The sequence below is a fragment of the Malus sylvestris genome, chromosome 2, assembly GCF_916048215.2.
Source record: "Malus sylvestris chromosome 2, drMalSylv7.2, whole genome shotgun sequence".
Classification (NCBI taxonomy): Eukaryota; Viridiplantae; Streptophyta; class Magnoliopsida; order Rosales; family Rosaceae; genus Malus; species Malus sylvestris.
This window is the reverse complement of record NC_062261.1, coordinates 357,766-374,764: the sequence shown is the minus strand read 5'-3', so window position 1 is coordinate 374,764 and position 16,999 is coordinate 357,766. Positions and strand designations below refer to the sequence as shown.

Sequence of the window (16,999 nt, the reverse complement as noted above, 5' to 3'; positions counted from 1 at the left end):
CAGTGGTGGAGCGGGCCCGGGAAGTGGTCCGCCCCGGGCCGGGATGTGACAGAAAATCTTTGGAATGTCCTATATTAATTTGAAGAAACATGTGGAGCGACAACAACTACTCAAATTTTTGCTTATAATTAATCTTTTAAAAAATCTCAACATCGATTTGTAAATGTGGGTTATAACTCACAGTTTTTGTGAAAAAAAAAATTGAAATTTTTGGGTTTAGGAAATACTTTGCATGAGAGCTAAGGAAAATGTTGCAAGATCTTTGGATATGATCCTACCATTTATTAGGTCCTAAACTATTATTTATTTATTTTTAGATTATAAAATTAGAAGAATAATATAAACTAAAAGTCGGCCCTAAAGTTTTTTTTTTTTTTTTATGTATCGAAAATCTTCAGAACGTCTTAGATTAATTTTAGGATGCGACAAGAACGACTCGAATTCTCACTAATAATAAATCTTGTAAAGATTATCAAAATTGATTTGAAAACGTGGGTATATAACTCACGGTTTTTGTGAAAATTTTTGAAATTTTTAATTTTAGGAAATATTTTGCATGGGAGCTAAGGGAAATATTCCAAGACCTTTGGACTCTTACCATTATTTTCTAAGGATTTTTAAAATTGAAAATAAAAAATAATATAAACTAATAGTGCAAATATTTTATTTATTTGTCGAAAATCTTCAAAATGTCCTATATTAATTTTAGGAAACATGTGGGTGCAATGAGAATGACTCGAATTTAACTTACAATGAATCTTGTAAAAATTTTCAAAATTGATTTGAAAATGTGGGCTATAACTTTCAATTTTTGGTGAAAATTTGATATTTTTAGTTTTAAGAAATATTTTGTATGGAAGCTAAGGAAAATATGGCAAGACCTTTGGATGTGATTCTACCATTTATTAGGTCCCAAAACTATTTTTTATTGATTTTTAAAATAGAAAATTAATATAAACTAATAGTGAGCCCCCCAAATATTGTTTTATATGTCGAAAATCTTTAGAATGTCCTACATTAATTTTAGGAAACATGTGGTGCAACGAGAATAACTTGAATTTTCGCTTATAATAAATTTTGTAAAAGTTTCCAATATCGGTTTTAAAATGAGGTTTATAACTCACAGTTTTCATGAAAATTTTTGAAATTTTTAGTTTTATAAAATATTTTGCATGCGAGCTAAGGAAGATGTTACAAGACATTTGGATGTGATCCAACCATATATTAGGTCCCAAAACTATTTTTATTCATTTTTAAAGGTTAAAAATAGAAAAAATAATATAAACTAATAGCAGGTCCCAACTGTTTTTTATGTGTTGAAAATCTTCGGAATTCTAATTTATTTTAGGAAACATTTGGTTCGACTAGAATGACTCGAAGTGTAGTATCCCACATCGGCGAGGTGAGGGTTGGTCCCTAGCCTTATATGTATATGCCTCTCTCTTCCTAGCATGACACATTTTGGTAGTGAGGTTCTCTTGCCCAAGAACAAATTCGTGAGGGTGTGGCCCAAAGCAGACAATATCGTGCTACGGTAGAATCGGGATGTGACAGCTTGATATCAGAGCCAGACTCACCATCCATTCGGATGTGCCGACGAGGACGTCGGTCTCCCTAAGGGGGATGGATTGTAGTATCCCACATCGGCGGGGTGAGGGTTAGTCCCTAGCCTTATATGTACATGCCCCACTCTTCCTAGCATGAAGCGTTTTTGGTAGTGAGGTTTTCTTGCCCAGGAACAAATCCGCGAAGGCATGGCCTAAAACAGACAATATTATGCTACGGCGAAGTCGAGATGTGACAACATTTCCATACCATCTTAGGTGATATGATGTGGATAGCCACATCAATTTGAATTAATTATATTTTTTTAATTTAATTCATTATTTAATAAGCCAATAATTAAGAAAAACTATTTAATTATACGATGTTTGTGATATACGAGAAGTTTTACTACTTCCTTCCCTTGGGTTTTGCAAATTTTTCATTGGGCATAAAACCATGAGTTTGGTGGGTTTTGCAAGTTTTTTAACAGAGATTCAAATGAAAGAACAAAACATGCAAAACAAGCACACCGAATCATGAAACTTTGTAAACGCAAATTTCATTAGGTATAGAAAGGCTTGAGATTTGTTGGGTTTTGCAAATTTTTCAACAGAGATTCAAATGAGAGAACAAAATTGTAGAAAATAGCACACCAAATGATGAAAATTTTCAAAACCCAGCTGGGGTGGCGGTGATAGCCGCCATTGGAGCAAAGTCGAAACGGTGGATACTTGATTGGGGGAGCAAAGAAGCATTGGGTTTTGTGGTTTCTTTAGTTGGGGAAACCCAGCTACAAATTTAAGAGAAGTAGCAACCATTCAGGAGAGGGGAATGAAGGAGAAAGACTCTTCATATACCACAATTATCATTTAATTAACTAACATTTCCTAATTATTACTTTATTAAATAATGTTGAACTAAATTTAAAAATCTGATTAATTTGAATGATGTGGATGTCCATCACCTAAGGCTGTATAGAAATATGGTACAAAAATATGATATGAATAGCATTATTCTGCACTTGTTCGATCGATGTGTCGGCACTTTGTTTTGTGGTAAAGTAAAATACATACACAAGACAATGATGAGATATCAAGAAATTTTAACATGAAACCTTGTTTTTGACGTGACAAGAGAAATATTAATACAAGATGGAGGCAGATTGTCTGCCCTACCCATCCTCTCTTATTTGTGTGGTAACGGTTAAGCCACGTCAATATTTTATATTCATATTACTTTTTATTTTATTATCTTTATTAAAAAATTAATATAAAATGTTGACGTGATTTAACTGTAATCGACAAATAAGATAAGATGAGAAGGACATGAGAAATAGAGAGCAGACAATCTGCTCCATACAAGATATCACTGTTATCACTGTTACACGGTGAAATTTGACATTTTCTGTAAGAGAGGGTGAAGGAGAAGGAGATTGTATTGGGAATTTGGGAGCAAGCAAAGTTAACATATGTTGACAGTTTTACAGCAGCGGGAGAATAATCATCTTTATCAGTTTGTGCGTGGTACGGCAGACTCTCTCCACAGAGAGACAGGGCACGAGCTCCTAAAAACGACGCGTTACGGGGTTCTCAGGACAGGACGTCCGTGAGACTGCGAGGTAAAGGAGGTCCTTGTTAATGCACAGGTTGGCCAAATTGTCAATGCGTGAACCACGGGTTTGCACTGTGCCATGCATGCACTCGCACACTCTACATACATACATACATACATATACATATACATATACATATACATAAAGACTTATCTTTTGTCGTATCTCCAAAATCCCGATGTTTTAATGACGAGATTAACTTAATTACAAGGGTAATCATACAACGATATATGAAAAGACTAATATATATTATTTTACAACGAACGTTTCGCTAATAATATACTTATGACATGTAAGTCCTTTTATGCTTATGATATGTAAATCCTTTCTTTTCATTAGATCGTTTGCTGTGATTTGGGTAATATATGGGATAAATCATCGTGACGATGATGTAGTACCAGAATTATGAGTGCATGCGTCAAAGAAGTACAAGATTGTTAATTTGTTTTCTTGTTATTTTGTTTGCTGGGATTGGATTTTGTTTTGTTTCTTTCTCTGTGTGATGTTTCAGTGTGTTGCGGCCATACCGGAAAATATATTTGGTTTTGACGAAACTTTTTGAGGTATTTGAATTTGAATTCGCATGGAAAACGACTTGGTTAACTTATGCATTGCATGGTGGTGGTGGCGGTGGTGGAAGAGTCGTTTTCTGTCATGCTTTTGAAAAGCATGTTGACAAATTTAATTAGGGTTTTACGTGTTATTATATTTTCTTTTAGTGGAACTCAATGTCATGGACTCATGACTATGAGCATGACATCCTTATATATATATATATATATATATATATATATATATATAATTGAAGGGATGGCGACTATATATATATAGGACAAGGATTGTCTACCCTCCCACTTCTAGTGCCCCCTCGTGCTTTTCTGTTTTGTGTGGTCACAGTTAAGTCACGTAAACATTTTATATATATATTTTTTTTATAGAGATAATAAGATAAAAATAAATAGTAATATAAAATATTGACGTGACTTAATCATGACTACACAAACATAAGGGCACAGAAGGGCATCTTAAGTGGGAGGGCAGACAATCTTTGTCCCTATATATATCCCCCTCTTGTTAAAAGTACAACACCATCCAGTTTCCCAAAAAAAAAAAAAAAGTACAACACCAGCCCAAAGAGCCCTAAGATAATGGATCCAATCCATGTACAAAGAAAGATCCATGCACATGCTAGAGAATTCTAGCAAAGTTCAAGTTAGTGGAAGAGTCTAGAATAATTGTGAGGATTCCACCAAAATACAATATTAGTGTAGATAATTTTAGCTAAGGAATGTAATGGAATTATCTAGATATCTCTAGTATGATATTTCCATGCTTCTCCAAGGTTTCATCCATGCCTATAAAAGAAGAAGGCATCCACACCATTTGTATCAACCAATCAAGAACAAGTAAGAGTCAAGAGAGAGCTAAGTAAGAAAGTCATAAGCAAGAGTAGTCTTGTAGGAGTGTGAGTGGTCTAAAGTTTGCCTCTAGCAAGTGAGTGAGTGTCATAACTTCTAAGTTGTGTCCTTGAGAGTTGTTGTGTTGTAATATTTTTGTGTGTGTAATACAAGTAATTTATTTACTTGTGTTGTCTCTCCAACATCTGTGTTAAAGTTGTGTACTCTAATTTTTTTTTTTATCAACACCTCTCCCCTTCCTTTGCATGCATATATATATAGGTTATCCTGTGCATCTGTGCATGCACGAACACAATGCGTGTGCATGCATGCATACATATATTGTTGTACGCGAAGCTTACATACATATATATTAGGAAAAATTAGTATCCGGTCCCTAGTTTTTACTGTTCATTGACTAACACCTTATTAGTTCTCAAATTTTGATTCAAGTCCCTAGCATTAATGTGATAATGAATTTACATGTTTATTATATAATTTTTTTAATATAAAAATTAGTAATTAATTTAGGGTTTAATACTCACACCTCTATTAAACTTCTAATTAATTTTCAATTCAAACATTTCCAAAATAATAAAAAATTAAATTAAATTAAGTTTGTACCTATTAGTTTTTTTTTATATATAAAAAGATTCTCAATTTTTTAATCTTAAATGTACCCATTCATATAATTTTTCAATTTTTTTAATCTTAAATGTACCCATTCTCAAATATATCAATTTGTTATATGTAAAATGTACCATTTTTTAATATAAAATCCATTCAAATTTTTTAATCCATGTTTAAACTTATATGGGTACATTCTTTTTCGTTGATTTGAGAATGTATCCATGTTTTGGTACAATAACTTTTTTTGTTAATTTTGGTTAATGTACCCATACATATATGTACACACACACACAATATATAGAGAGAATAATTTATATTTTATTATTTTTAATCCCATAATTATGGGTTTTATTTAAAATCTCATTAATATAAACAATTACAAATTTCAATTTTTAATTTTTAATTAAAAAAAATAGTAACTTACATTATTACATTAATATCAGGGACCTCAATCAAAAACTAAAAACTAACAAGGTTTCAATCAAAGGATATTGATAGCTAGGGACCGCATCCAAAGTGTCCCTATATATTATTGTAAGTGAGAAGAAATACAATGTGCATCCTCATTTTTCCTCCCACAATGAAGGTGTAGTATTCTATAAACATTCAGATTGTTAAAATACATTATAAAAACGTATATCATCGGATTAATATATATATATATATATATATATATGAACAATATTTGGTTACTTACAAATGATTAGGAACTTCTATTCAAAAAATTTTAAAATTGTTTGTTGTCAATTTATAAAATTTTGTGTTCATAATCAGAACCGTTCATATTATAAATCACCCTATAAATATCGCTCTGCAAAAAAATAAAAAATTAAAACTAAACTCGTTTAGTCATCAAATTGTTTAAAAACAAATGAACGGAATTGGTAAAAGCATTACTAACCGTTTATGTATTTGTTACAATAGATTCACTAAACGACCTTAGTTTTAATTTTTTTTTTCAGAGATGATCTTTACAATGTGATTCATAGTATGAACGGTTCTTATCATAAACACAAATCTCTATGATTAAAACACTACAAATTTTGAGTAGGAGTTCCTACTCATCTTTGAGTAGCCAAATATGATTCTATATGTATTTCAAGACAAAATAAAGTGTATGTTAAATCTTATTAATGTATGTATAGGCTGTTGGTGTTATGGCGAAAATATATATAGCTAAGAGCATCTCCAATGAAGGGCTTTATATGGGGCTCTATACCGGATGGTCCAATTACAAACCAGAGTCCATCCATACCAAACTGTGAAGGCCACCAAAAGCTTTTAATTTTTCCCGTAACCTTCTATTTTTGTTTTATTTTAGGATGGTATCAAAGATACATTAGCAAAGAAGATTTTAATTGCGTAATACTCTTTAAACGAGAGATTTATCAGTGTGTCTAGCACTCGATCCGGTACATTAAATACAATAATATAATTGATTAATTTTTTTTACAACTAATTGTATTATAACACACAGTGTAACAAACTGTATTTTAAGCATTTCTCTACTTTAAAGTTTAAACAAAGATAGGACCCCACTACACTTGATGATTTATTTGATTTCTCGATAAAAATTAGATAGTGTAAAGCCTGATTAAGCTATCATCAAAGGTAGATTTATAAAAGAAAAGTTTTGGTAATCATTAGATTTCCACGGTGATGCAAGAATCATTTCAAATCCATATGAAAAAGAGACATTATTTTATGGTCAAACGTGAATAAAAATGACTTTTTGTAACGCCAAAAAAATATCGAATATTCAAAAACCAAAAGGCCTCTCAGCCTTCTCCTACCAAAAGACGCCGCCGTATAATGTAAAAAGATTAAATTTTTAGATTAAATTTTATAAATTATATGATATGATTGTTAAAAATTAAATTATTATTTATAGAGTAGTGTTATCTATACACTTATTTTTGCTTCTCACATACCCTCAACCTATATTTGACAATCAGATCAAATGATTTAAAGAAGTTTAATAACAAAAGGTTAACAATCTTTATTTAAGTGTTGATTAGTGTACTTATTTTATATTGATGACATATCATATTTTAAAAATTTATCCGAAAATTTAATTTACCTAGCATATGTACTAGCTAGCCTCTAGGCAGCACCTAATGAAATTCTCATCGTATGAGGATCATCTCCAGATCTTCTTTGTGAAGATTTCAAGAATTCTTTAATCACAATCGTTTATCATACATCGTATGATCAGTTTTTGTCAGATACTATTTATATTTAATTTTAAATAAAAAGATTTACAATGATATTTGACCGTACAATATACGATGAACATATATGATTGAAAGATCTCAGGATCCTCACAAAGATGATCCGCATTCCTCTCATCTCCTATTCTCCTCCCATTCCCTCCCCTTTTTTCACCTTTTTCATTTAATTTTCTTTCTATAAAAATATTAATATAAAATGTTGAAACAATTTAATCGTAGCAGTTCAAATAAGAGGAGAGAGATGAAAAAAAAGAAGAAGATAATCCGACTCCTTTAAAAACGTCCCCACGCACTAAAAATCCGTGGGATCACCTTTTTCATTTAATTTTCTTTCTATAAAAATATTAATATAAAATATTGAAACAATTTAATTGTAGTAGTTCAAATAAGAGAAGAGAGATGAAAAAAAGAAGAAGATAATCCAACTCCTTTAAAATCGTCCCCACGCACTAAAAATCCGTGGGACCCCCTAACACCTTTTTTTCAGGCTTTTTCTTTCTATTTTTCTTACTTACCCTTGGTACCGGTGATCAGTGAGTAGGAGAACAAACTAAATTTTTTACAACTTTTTCACAAGTTGTTAGACTTTTGCTAAAATTCTACTTGCTCTGTAGTATTCTGTACTCTCGATGATTTTAGGGTTAAAATTTCCGGACAAGGATTGTCTGTCCTCTTTGTTTTCGTGTTCTTCTATTTTATGTGATCACGATTAAACTATGTCAACATTTTATATTATTATTTTTTATTGAGATAATAAGACAAAAATGAATAGTAACATAAAATATTGACGTAACTTAACCGTGACCACATAAACAAGAGGACATAAGAGGGTACGGGAAGCAAAATTTCCTATATAAAAGAAAAAGATAATTTGAAGTATTCTAAAAAATCCCTCAACTTTGAGGTTTGAGCTGTGAAAAGAAGATAAAAGGAAAAGCTTTACATTTTAGCTTTTGATTTTTACCATAAAGAAAGCTCCCAACTTTCACTTAGACAATGTGTAAAATAGGTAATGCAACCCTGAATTATTTTCGGAGTAAAATTCTTTGTCCTCGTGTTATTGTTTTATTTTCTCTTTTTCATCACACTTTTTATTTTGTTTTTATTTATATAAAAAATTTAAAATGAGAAGTTAGAGTGAATTAATCCTAACTATTTAAATAAAAAATGAAAAAAAAAAAAGAAATGAAAAAAAGAGAGAACCCTACACCGTACTCTCATAACTGTGTTTGTTGTTGTGTGATAATTGTAAGAATCTTTCACACAGTGACACAAGCAAAACAAAACTCCATATCCCAATAAAAACACAGCATTCTGTCTGTCACAAATTTTAACACCTCTCTCTATCTCTCCTCTCTCCCGCTCCCACTGCAAGATATCATCTTTACCTTTCTTCCTTCTCTAAGTTCACATGCTCAGAATTATCACCCACCACTTTTCTTACTGTGCATCTCTCTCTCTCTCTCTCTTTGTCCATACGTGAAATCTAAAAGGAGTAGATGGTCACTGTAATGGCCTGAAATCTGCACAACTACCATTCTTTTTTGTTTCTTCCGCTCACACCCACCACCGCCATCACCACCACCATGTAGACTCTTTTCCTCTCTCTTACTCTTCTCTCTCTCTCTCTCTCTCTGAACACAAACAAGTACATTCTTTTCCTACAACAAAGCACAGCACAATGCCAGCCCTCAATCTGCTGATGATCCTCTTGCTCACGGCTGTCTACTTCTTCACCACCGCCACTTGTTACCACCACAACCGCCACCTCCTCCACCAGCCCTTTTACCCCTTTGAGTCCTCCCCTCCAACCCAACCCCCATCCTCCTCTCCCCAATCCCAGCCCTCCTCAATTCCCAAACTACCCTTCTCTTCCTCCTCCTCAACCCCTCCCCAAAAACCTTTCTTTCCCTCCTCCTCCGGCTCTCATTCCCCACTGCCCCCTCCCTCCCCAACTTCCCTCACCTCCTTCCCCGCCAACATTTCCTCTATCCTCTTTCCCAGAACCTCCTCCTCCTCCTCCTCCTCCCACCGCCACGTCATCGCCATCGCCGTCTCTGTTTCTGTCACTGCCTTCATCATCATCGCTTCCGCCGCCGCATTTCTGTACTACCGTCGAAGCCGGCAGCTTAACCCCACCTTATCCGACGATAAGGCCTCCAGACCCGACAGTCTGCGTCTGTTCCCGCCAAACACCGCCTCCTCCGACGCGGTTCACAAGCATCGTAGTAGTACGCCCAATACCAGCAGAGAGTTCCTCTACCTCGGCACCTTAGTTAGTCCCCGAGGAACTGACGAAGAAAACGCCGCGAACACGAGCAATGCGGGCTTGACGTTCGGGGGGTCGAGCCATTCTGGCTCGCCACCGTATCAGAAACTGGGCTCGCCGGAGCTGCAGCCGCTTCCGCCACTTCCCAAGCACAATTTCAGACGGAGCTTCAAGAATTCCCAACTGGGTTCCGACGACGAAGAGGAGTTCTTTTCTCCCAGAGGATCTTCCGCGAGTCCCAAACATGGTGGCGGAAGAATAACAAGCTCCGACAGAGTGTTTAAGGCCGTCGATGGCGTGAACTTCGGAAGCAGAAGCTTCAATTCGAGAACTGCATCATACCCATGTTCGAAATCTGCTTCCCCAGCAAGTTCTGGGTCTCGCACGGTCTCGCCAGGGTTGAATTTGAGCCCCATAAGCTTGAAATCGAAGTCGCCGGACTCAGTAATCAATTTCCCAGCTCCATGGCGGCCTCCTCAGATACCGGTATCATCGTCCCCATCATTATCCTCGTCGTCCTCAAGAAAATCTGACCTTTTCGGGCTGAAGAATCACTCTCCGGAGAGAAATAAAAGTTTTGTTCCGATAAGACTTTCTCCTCCGCCTCCTCCGCCTCCACCCCCGAGGTTTTGGGAAGCTCCAGCTCCGGTTGGTCGAAATCCGAACACAGGGCCACCGGTTCTTATCGCGCCTTCCCGGCCTGCTGTGCTTCAAACTTCGGGACCCATTTTGGCGGGTGAAAGTTCAGAGAGCAATGAGAGAGTGGAAAAGAATGAGGAGACTCCAACAAAGCCAAAGCTGAAACCTTTACATTGGGATAAAGTTAGGGCCAGCTCAGACCACGCCATGGTGTGGGATCGCTTGAAATCCAGCTCTTTTCAGTAAGACAAGAACAAATTTCTTGGCCTTTTCTTTTCTGTCATTTTTCGCCGCCAAAGTCGGATCCTATAGCTTTTTGTTGCACTTGCCTTTTAGTGAATTGTGTTTTTTGTGTGTTGCAGGCTGAATGAAGAGATGATTGAGACATTGTTCATGGTAAACAATTCGGGTTTGGCGTCAAATGACAATGTCCGGCGACAGATTCTGCCCTCTGTGGATCAGGAGAACCGCGTGCTTGATCCGAAGAAGTCTCAGAACATTGCAATTTTGTTGAGGGCGCTTAATGTTACCCTTGATGAAGTCTGCGAGGCACTTTTGGAAGGTAAGTAATAATATTCGATTCTCGCTTATTGCATTTTGTCTAATTTTAACGTGTTCATTTTGAATTAGTGATGATGCATACCGCAACTCATGTTCGGAAATGAAGTTTGATAAAATGTGTTTGCATTTATATGAACTTTTGTAAATTTTGCAAGCAGGTAATTCTGATGGACTTGGGACAGAACTTCTTGAAAGTCTATTAAAGATGGCTCCGACCAAAGAGGAAGAACGGAAACTAAGAGAGTTCAAAGATGAATCGCCGTTTAAGCTTGGCCCAGCTGAGAAATTTCTGAAGGCGGTGCTCGATATACCTTTCGCGTTTAAGAGGGTGGATGCAATGCTCTACATTGCCAATTTTGATTCAGAAGTTGATTATCTCAAAAGGTCTTTTGAGACTCTGGAGGTAAATCTTATATTCTCTTTTTACTTATCATTCGAACACTAAGGGTGCAATAAGTTCTATTTTGTTGATGCGTTCTCATTCTCAAATATCTTGTTGGAGCTAGCTAATGAGCATCTACCTGTTTAAATTCAAACCTTCCTGTCCATATTGATGATGGGTAGGAAGACTTGAGGCCTCATGATCTTTGGTTCTTTATGCAAGTCAAAAGTTGAACAGTGAAAAGCATAATTTTGTTGGCTGCCTTTTCTCTGTAGTTTAAATTTTGGTGCAAAGGAACTGGTTTTGAAATATGTTCAGCTTATGACTTGTTTGGGTACGACCTTTTTTATGACTTGTTTGGTGTAACCACCAGACTGCCTTCGTCTGCTGTTGGTCACTTTCCACTTCCGGTTGATCTGTTTTCTATTTTAATTGTAGTCCAATCAATTTTACTATTCGTGCTTGCTAATCCGAGCCTGTTAATTCTGTCTGGTGTTGTACGCCGTTCTGACTTTAAGAACTTGGTGATGGTTACAACCGTGCGGCGTGAAGCTCTCAAAAGTATGATTGGCCGGTCTGCTAGACGGGGGAATTCTGTGTCTGTTTAACATATTGTAGAAGCTGACTTTGTACAGAAAACTAAGGGAGTTCAGTTACATGTACTATATGATTGCAAAATCAGTTTTCTATCTAATTTTGTGGTGTGAACTATTGTTTTAATTATAATACTTATGCTTCTCAACTTTGCCTGACTTGTTTTGCATAAATATTACCAGCTATTTCTGACACAACTCCCTTAATACAGGCAGCTTGCGAAGAATTGAGGAACAGCAGAATGTTCCTCAAGCTTCTTGAAGCAGTGCTCAAAACTGGGAACCGCATGAATGTTGGCACTAACCGTGGCGATGCCCATGCCTTCAAGCTAGACACACTTCTCAAGCTTGTAGATGTGAAGGGAACAGATGGGAAGACTACTCTGTTACATTTTGTTGTGCAGGAAATCATCAGAGCTGAAGGTTCGCGTCTCTCTGGCATGAATCAGAATCAAACAACCGAGGATAGTCAACAATCTTCTTTCCGGGATGATGTTGAGTTTAGGAAGCTTGGCCTGCAAGTTGTTTCAGGATTGAGTGGGGAGCTCACCAGTGTAAAGAAGGCTGCTGCTATGGATTCAGATGTTCTTAGCAATGAAGTTGCGAAGATTGCTGGTGGAATTACAAAAATAGCAGAAGTAGTAAAATTAATTGAAGGAAGTGCATTGAAGGAGAGTAGCCAGAAATTCTTCGATTCCATGAGTGGGTTCTTGAACAAGGCTGGGGAAGAGATTGTAAGGATTCAAGCTCAAGAGAAAGTTGCATTCTCTATGGTAAAGGAATTAACAGAATATTTCCATGGGAACTCAGTTAGGGAAGAAGCTCATCCCTTCCGAATTTTCACGGTGGTGAGAGATTTTCTTTCTATTCTAGATCAGGTGTGCAAGGTGGTTGGAAAAGTTAATGAAAGAACTATCGTTGGGTCAGCCTGTCAGTTCCCCAGGGTTCCGAATGCAGCCCTTCCACCGGTTTTTCCAGGACTCAGTGCAAAGCAGCATGATGGTTACTCGGATGATGAAACCACAATTTCGACTTAGTGCTTGAGTTTATGTTGTGTTTATGATGTATGGATGGGATGAGCGTCTGGCTGGAGCTTTTGATGAACTGGTTACCTTTTTAGGTTCAGCGCCCTTCCTTGTACTTATATATAAAATATACACACAAGATTTTGGAATTGTTCATCTTGTGTAATATATAGGGGGAATTAGATCAGGAGATAATAAGTTGTAGTAGAACAATATTTTGGTCTGATGTATAAATTCCTTGTACTTATATATATTTTGGTCTTAAGTCTTTTCTTAGAATCTCTTTCAAAGTTTTCTTAGATCTTCCTGGGCCGAAGGGGTAGAGGAAGACTTAAAAAAACTTTGGAAGAGACTCTAAGAAAAGACTTAGAGTACTTAGATCTAACGGAGGACATGACATAGAATCGCGGGCAATGACGTTTTAGGATTCATATAGCCGATCCTATCTAGTGGGAACATGTTTTGTTGTTGTATATTTAAAGCTTCTGGTTCAGTAACTGCAGATGTCTTTTTTTTTATATTCCCAGTTTTCTCTCTATTTTTATTTATTTTTAAATACAAAATGTGCAAAAATTATTTTTACAAAAAAGTGACATCACTTGACTAGGATTTTCCACTGACGCTTGCCTTCCCTCCTCCTTGCCAAGTTCACAAGGCAGCAAACTGGGAGTTCTCAGCATCCATACGTTCAATCACCCGCCGTGCTTCCTCCTCAGTAGCAGGAACTACGCTCCGAATCCGGATCCCATCTTTCATGGCTTCAGGAGGGACAGAGAACGTGAAGTAGAATTTGTTTGATACCTGTTCAAACATATAGCAGACATGAAAAGAATTAAATATGTAAGCATCCCAGATCAAAGCATTTGTAAAGCAGGAAAAAGGATTTCATTTTGTATTTCCTACGGAAAGTAATTGTCTTTCAGTTTCACACAACTGAGATGAGATTATCTGCCTGAAGATCATTTTTGACAGACTTTCAAAACCAACCCACTCGTTTTCTTTAACCTTCTCGTTAACGTAAGCTAATGTGCTCACCTCACTGGACCTAAGCTCTGGCTGTGTAACATGAGCAACGACTTCCACGTTTATCAGAGGTTCATCTGGGTTTTCAAGTTCTGTATAGAGAACACAAGACTTCAAACGGAGAAAATTTCCTACATCGACCTGCATCAGGAAAACAACCATCATTAGTGAGCCCCAAACATGTACCCGACATTTGATGAAGGTTCTGTATTCATTTTTTATGGGTAATAGGCTCAAAACAAAGAGAATTAACAATTTGAGTTGGATATAAAATTTTGATGAGTAATAGGCTCAGTTACTTACAGGTCTAACAAAATCAACATGATCAACTTCCAGAAAGTGTGGTGCTACACCAGCAAATGCATACGTTGTTGAGAAGGCAATTTCAAATGCTCTTCGCATCAAAAATCCTCCAAAGATCCGACCATGGATGTTCCTTTGCTGTGGCTGGCAAATAAAGGAGTTCTGGAGGCAAGTATCCCTTATAAGAATGCTATCTCGGTCTGCCAGTGCTGGCATGTCACAGAAAACTCGACCTTCGGCTAACAAGGCGTTGAGTCTGTCTGTGTCCTGGTTTTCTGTATCTGTTTTATGTTCTGCTCTTTTCTTTTTCCTCATTTTATTCCTCTTATCTGCTTCTTCCCAGAGCAATTTTTCTTTCTCAGTCTCCGGCAATATCTGGTTAACCGGAGCTGATTTTCCAGACTTAGAATCACGGGCTACAAAAGTGAAGTTTGCTGTAAGAGCAATGGACTCTGATGGGTATGAGGATCCTGCAAATTAAGTTTCGAATCTATGGTCAGCCCAATGGAAAAAAAAATCGAGATAATTAGCAACAAGGAACTAGAATATTTGGTTAGGTAAACTTCAGTACCCTGCAACGATTGAGTCACTTCCAGCTGAATTTCCATGGATGACTTCCCAACCCATATGACAGCGCCACCTATATTCAAATCAGTGTCGACAAGGATAGGTTTTTTCAAAACCATCTTGTCAACAGAAGCAGTCACCAGTAGCAGAGGCCTTGTTGTGCCATCTTCATTGCAGCAATGCTGGCCAGCAAGAAGTTCAAAAACTAGGGTCATTTTCAAAGAAGTAGCAACCCTCTACATGTTATGGATCCCTACGCAACAGCTAATTCAAGAAACAACCCGTTACGCAGAAGGCTAAATCGAGCTAGCCTCAACGGCCAATACATTTCGAAAAGTTAAGGCATTACAAATTTAATAATTCAGTTAGCGGATCAAGTTGAAACTCGGGTAATAGTTCCGGGACTAATGCTCTAATTTATGCAAGAACAAAAACCAAGTTACCAGCCCTTTGTTTTCCCTACCAATCCGAATTCCAAACCCTACAGAAACCAAACAAATACACACACAGCACAACTGCAGCAAGAATTGAACTACTCTTTTAACTAAAAGACTTAAAATTGATACCTTGAATGCAATGGTTCCAGCAAGAGCATCGAGATCCTCAAGCAACTTCCCCATTCTAATCCCATTCCAGGGGTTCCTGTACTGCTCTCTCAGTTTATAATCAGACGAAAACTTGTACAGAATACTGGTCCGACTCTGCGCCGGAGTCCTCGCCACCAATTCACTCTGCGGAGGCGCGTCACCCGATGCGTCCCCGTACATCCTTGATCTCGCTTCCCACAGAGCATTTGTGACAGGGGAACTGTACATTCCAGGCCATAAACTGATCGGTTTTCGAATAGAAGAGCCTGCATCGATGGGCTGCGAACTGTCGTGGGGCGAAGTCACGGTGGAAACAACCGGGATTGGCTGAGAAGGGTCGGAATTTGCGGTTGAGAAGGACCTGGTGTGAGTGAATGGCGGGGGAATAGGAAAGAAAGGTGGGATCTTGAAGGTGGGTTTTGGCTGTTGTGGTGGATTTGGTATGCGGGTAGTGGGTGATTCAGGCGGGTGTGGTGAGGAAGGATGAAGATTTGGAGTGAGAGTGAAGTAGGAGGCGAGTGATTGGAAGGATGAAGATTTGGATTTGGGGGTGAAGAGGAGGTGGGGAAGTGGTTTTCTGAGTGGTGTCATGGTGGTTCTATCTTCTACGTATGGAGAGAGAGAAAGAGTACGTCATTCACATTCTGGGTGTACTGAAGAGAAACTCAGGAGCAGCAGGAGCAGGAGGAGGAGGAGGATCTGTTCTGTTTAATGGTTGGTTGGGTTCCAGTTTTGTAGCTGAAGGAGCTATTTTCTGCTCCGATCACCGCGGAAAATGAACGTCACGGTGTTGGCGTTAGGGGATTAACTAGTCAACGTCTTGGAAAATGATTGATCCTTTTCCTGGGGATCCGAGATCTGTGATCGGTTCATTGTATATCATACAATAAAAAATATAAATAGTAATTAACGAAAATTAATCATATGATATACGATAAACGATCACGATCATAAAATTTTTTTAAAAAATTGATCCTTTTCCATGTTTATCTACGAGTGATAAGGGTTACTTCTTTCAAGAACAGAGTGCTTTTACGTTTTTATTTTTAAAACAAAATATTGAAAAATTTTAAAAACTAAACGTTTTAAAACTTTTCATCAAAACATAATCAAAAACACTTTTAATTGTTTCAAAACACTTTTCACCAGTAGTGTACGAAATGTGAAATTTAGATGCAAACGCAATAAGGTGAAAATGCTGCGATAATCAACTCATCTAATGTACAAGCATTAAGAACGGTGAATTAAAACATAAACCTTTTTTTTTTTGAACAATAAAATATAAAACTTCAATGCACGCACTTTTACTTCTTGAATATAAATCCCTTGCAAGAAAATATATATTCGAGGTACGTTCATTTTGTGATTTTATTCTATTATATATATATATATTTTTTAATTAATTTAAATAATAATATTTATGTCACTTAATATCTGTAATCTAAAAATATTTATTTTTATTTGTAAGTAAGATGTGTCAATCTCAAATCTGGTGAATAACACTAATTAACGTAATTATATCCACATGTGCAATGAGAATCATAATAGGCGTACTGGTAATTGTATAATTAGAAAGAGAAATATCGGCAGGATACAACAACCTATTGACTAATTGGGGTTTGACAAAGGAAAAAA

At 36.7% G+C, this 16,999-nt stretch overlaps 2 protein-coding genes across 2 annotated transcripts; one reads left to right on the top strand and one right to left on the bottom strand.

Annotated features, from left to right (window-relative positions):
• The first annotated feature begins 8,721 nt into the window (after positions 1-8,721).
• Positions 8,722-13,135, top strand: LOC126592011 (formin-like protein 2). The gene is made up of 4 exons (XM_050257766.1): positions 8,722-10,565; positions 10,686-10,885; positions 11,043-11,287; positions 12,072-13,135. Exons 1-4 carry the CDS (start codon positions 9,097-9,099, stop codon positions 12,894-12,896), a joined length of 2,739 nt encoding a protein of 912 aa, XP_050113723.1. The 5' UTR covers positions 8,722-9,096; the 3' UTR covers positions 12,897-13,135.
• A 238-nt stretch (positions 13,136-13,373) lies between these two features.
• On the bottom strand, positions 13,374-16,191 carry LOC126592019 (acyl-coenzyme A thioesterase 2, chloroplastic-like). The gene is made up of 5 exons (XM_050257774.1): positions 15,344-16,191; positions 14,782-14,959; positions 14,211-14,680; positions 13,920-14,048; positions 13,374-13,685 (listed from the first exon to the last, which is right to left on the bottom strand). The coding sequence occupies exons 1-5, from the start codon at positions 15,953-15,955 to the stop codon at positions 13,533-13,535; spliced, it is 1,542 nt and encodes a 513-aa protein (XP_050113731.1). The 5' UTR covers positions 15,956-16,191; the 3' UTR covers positions 13,374-13,532.
• Positions 16,192-16,999: the final 808 nt, after the last annotated feature.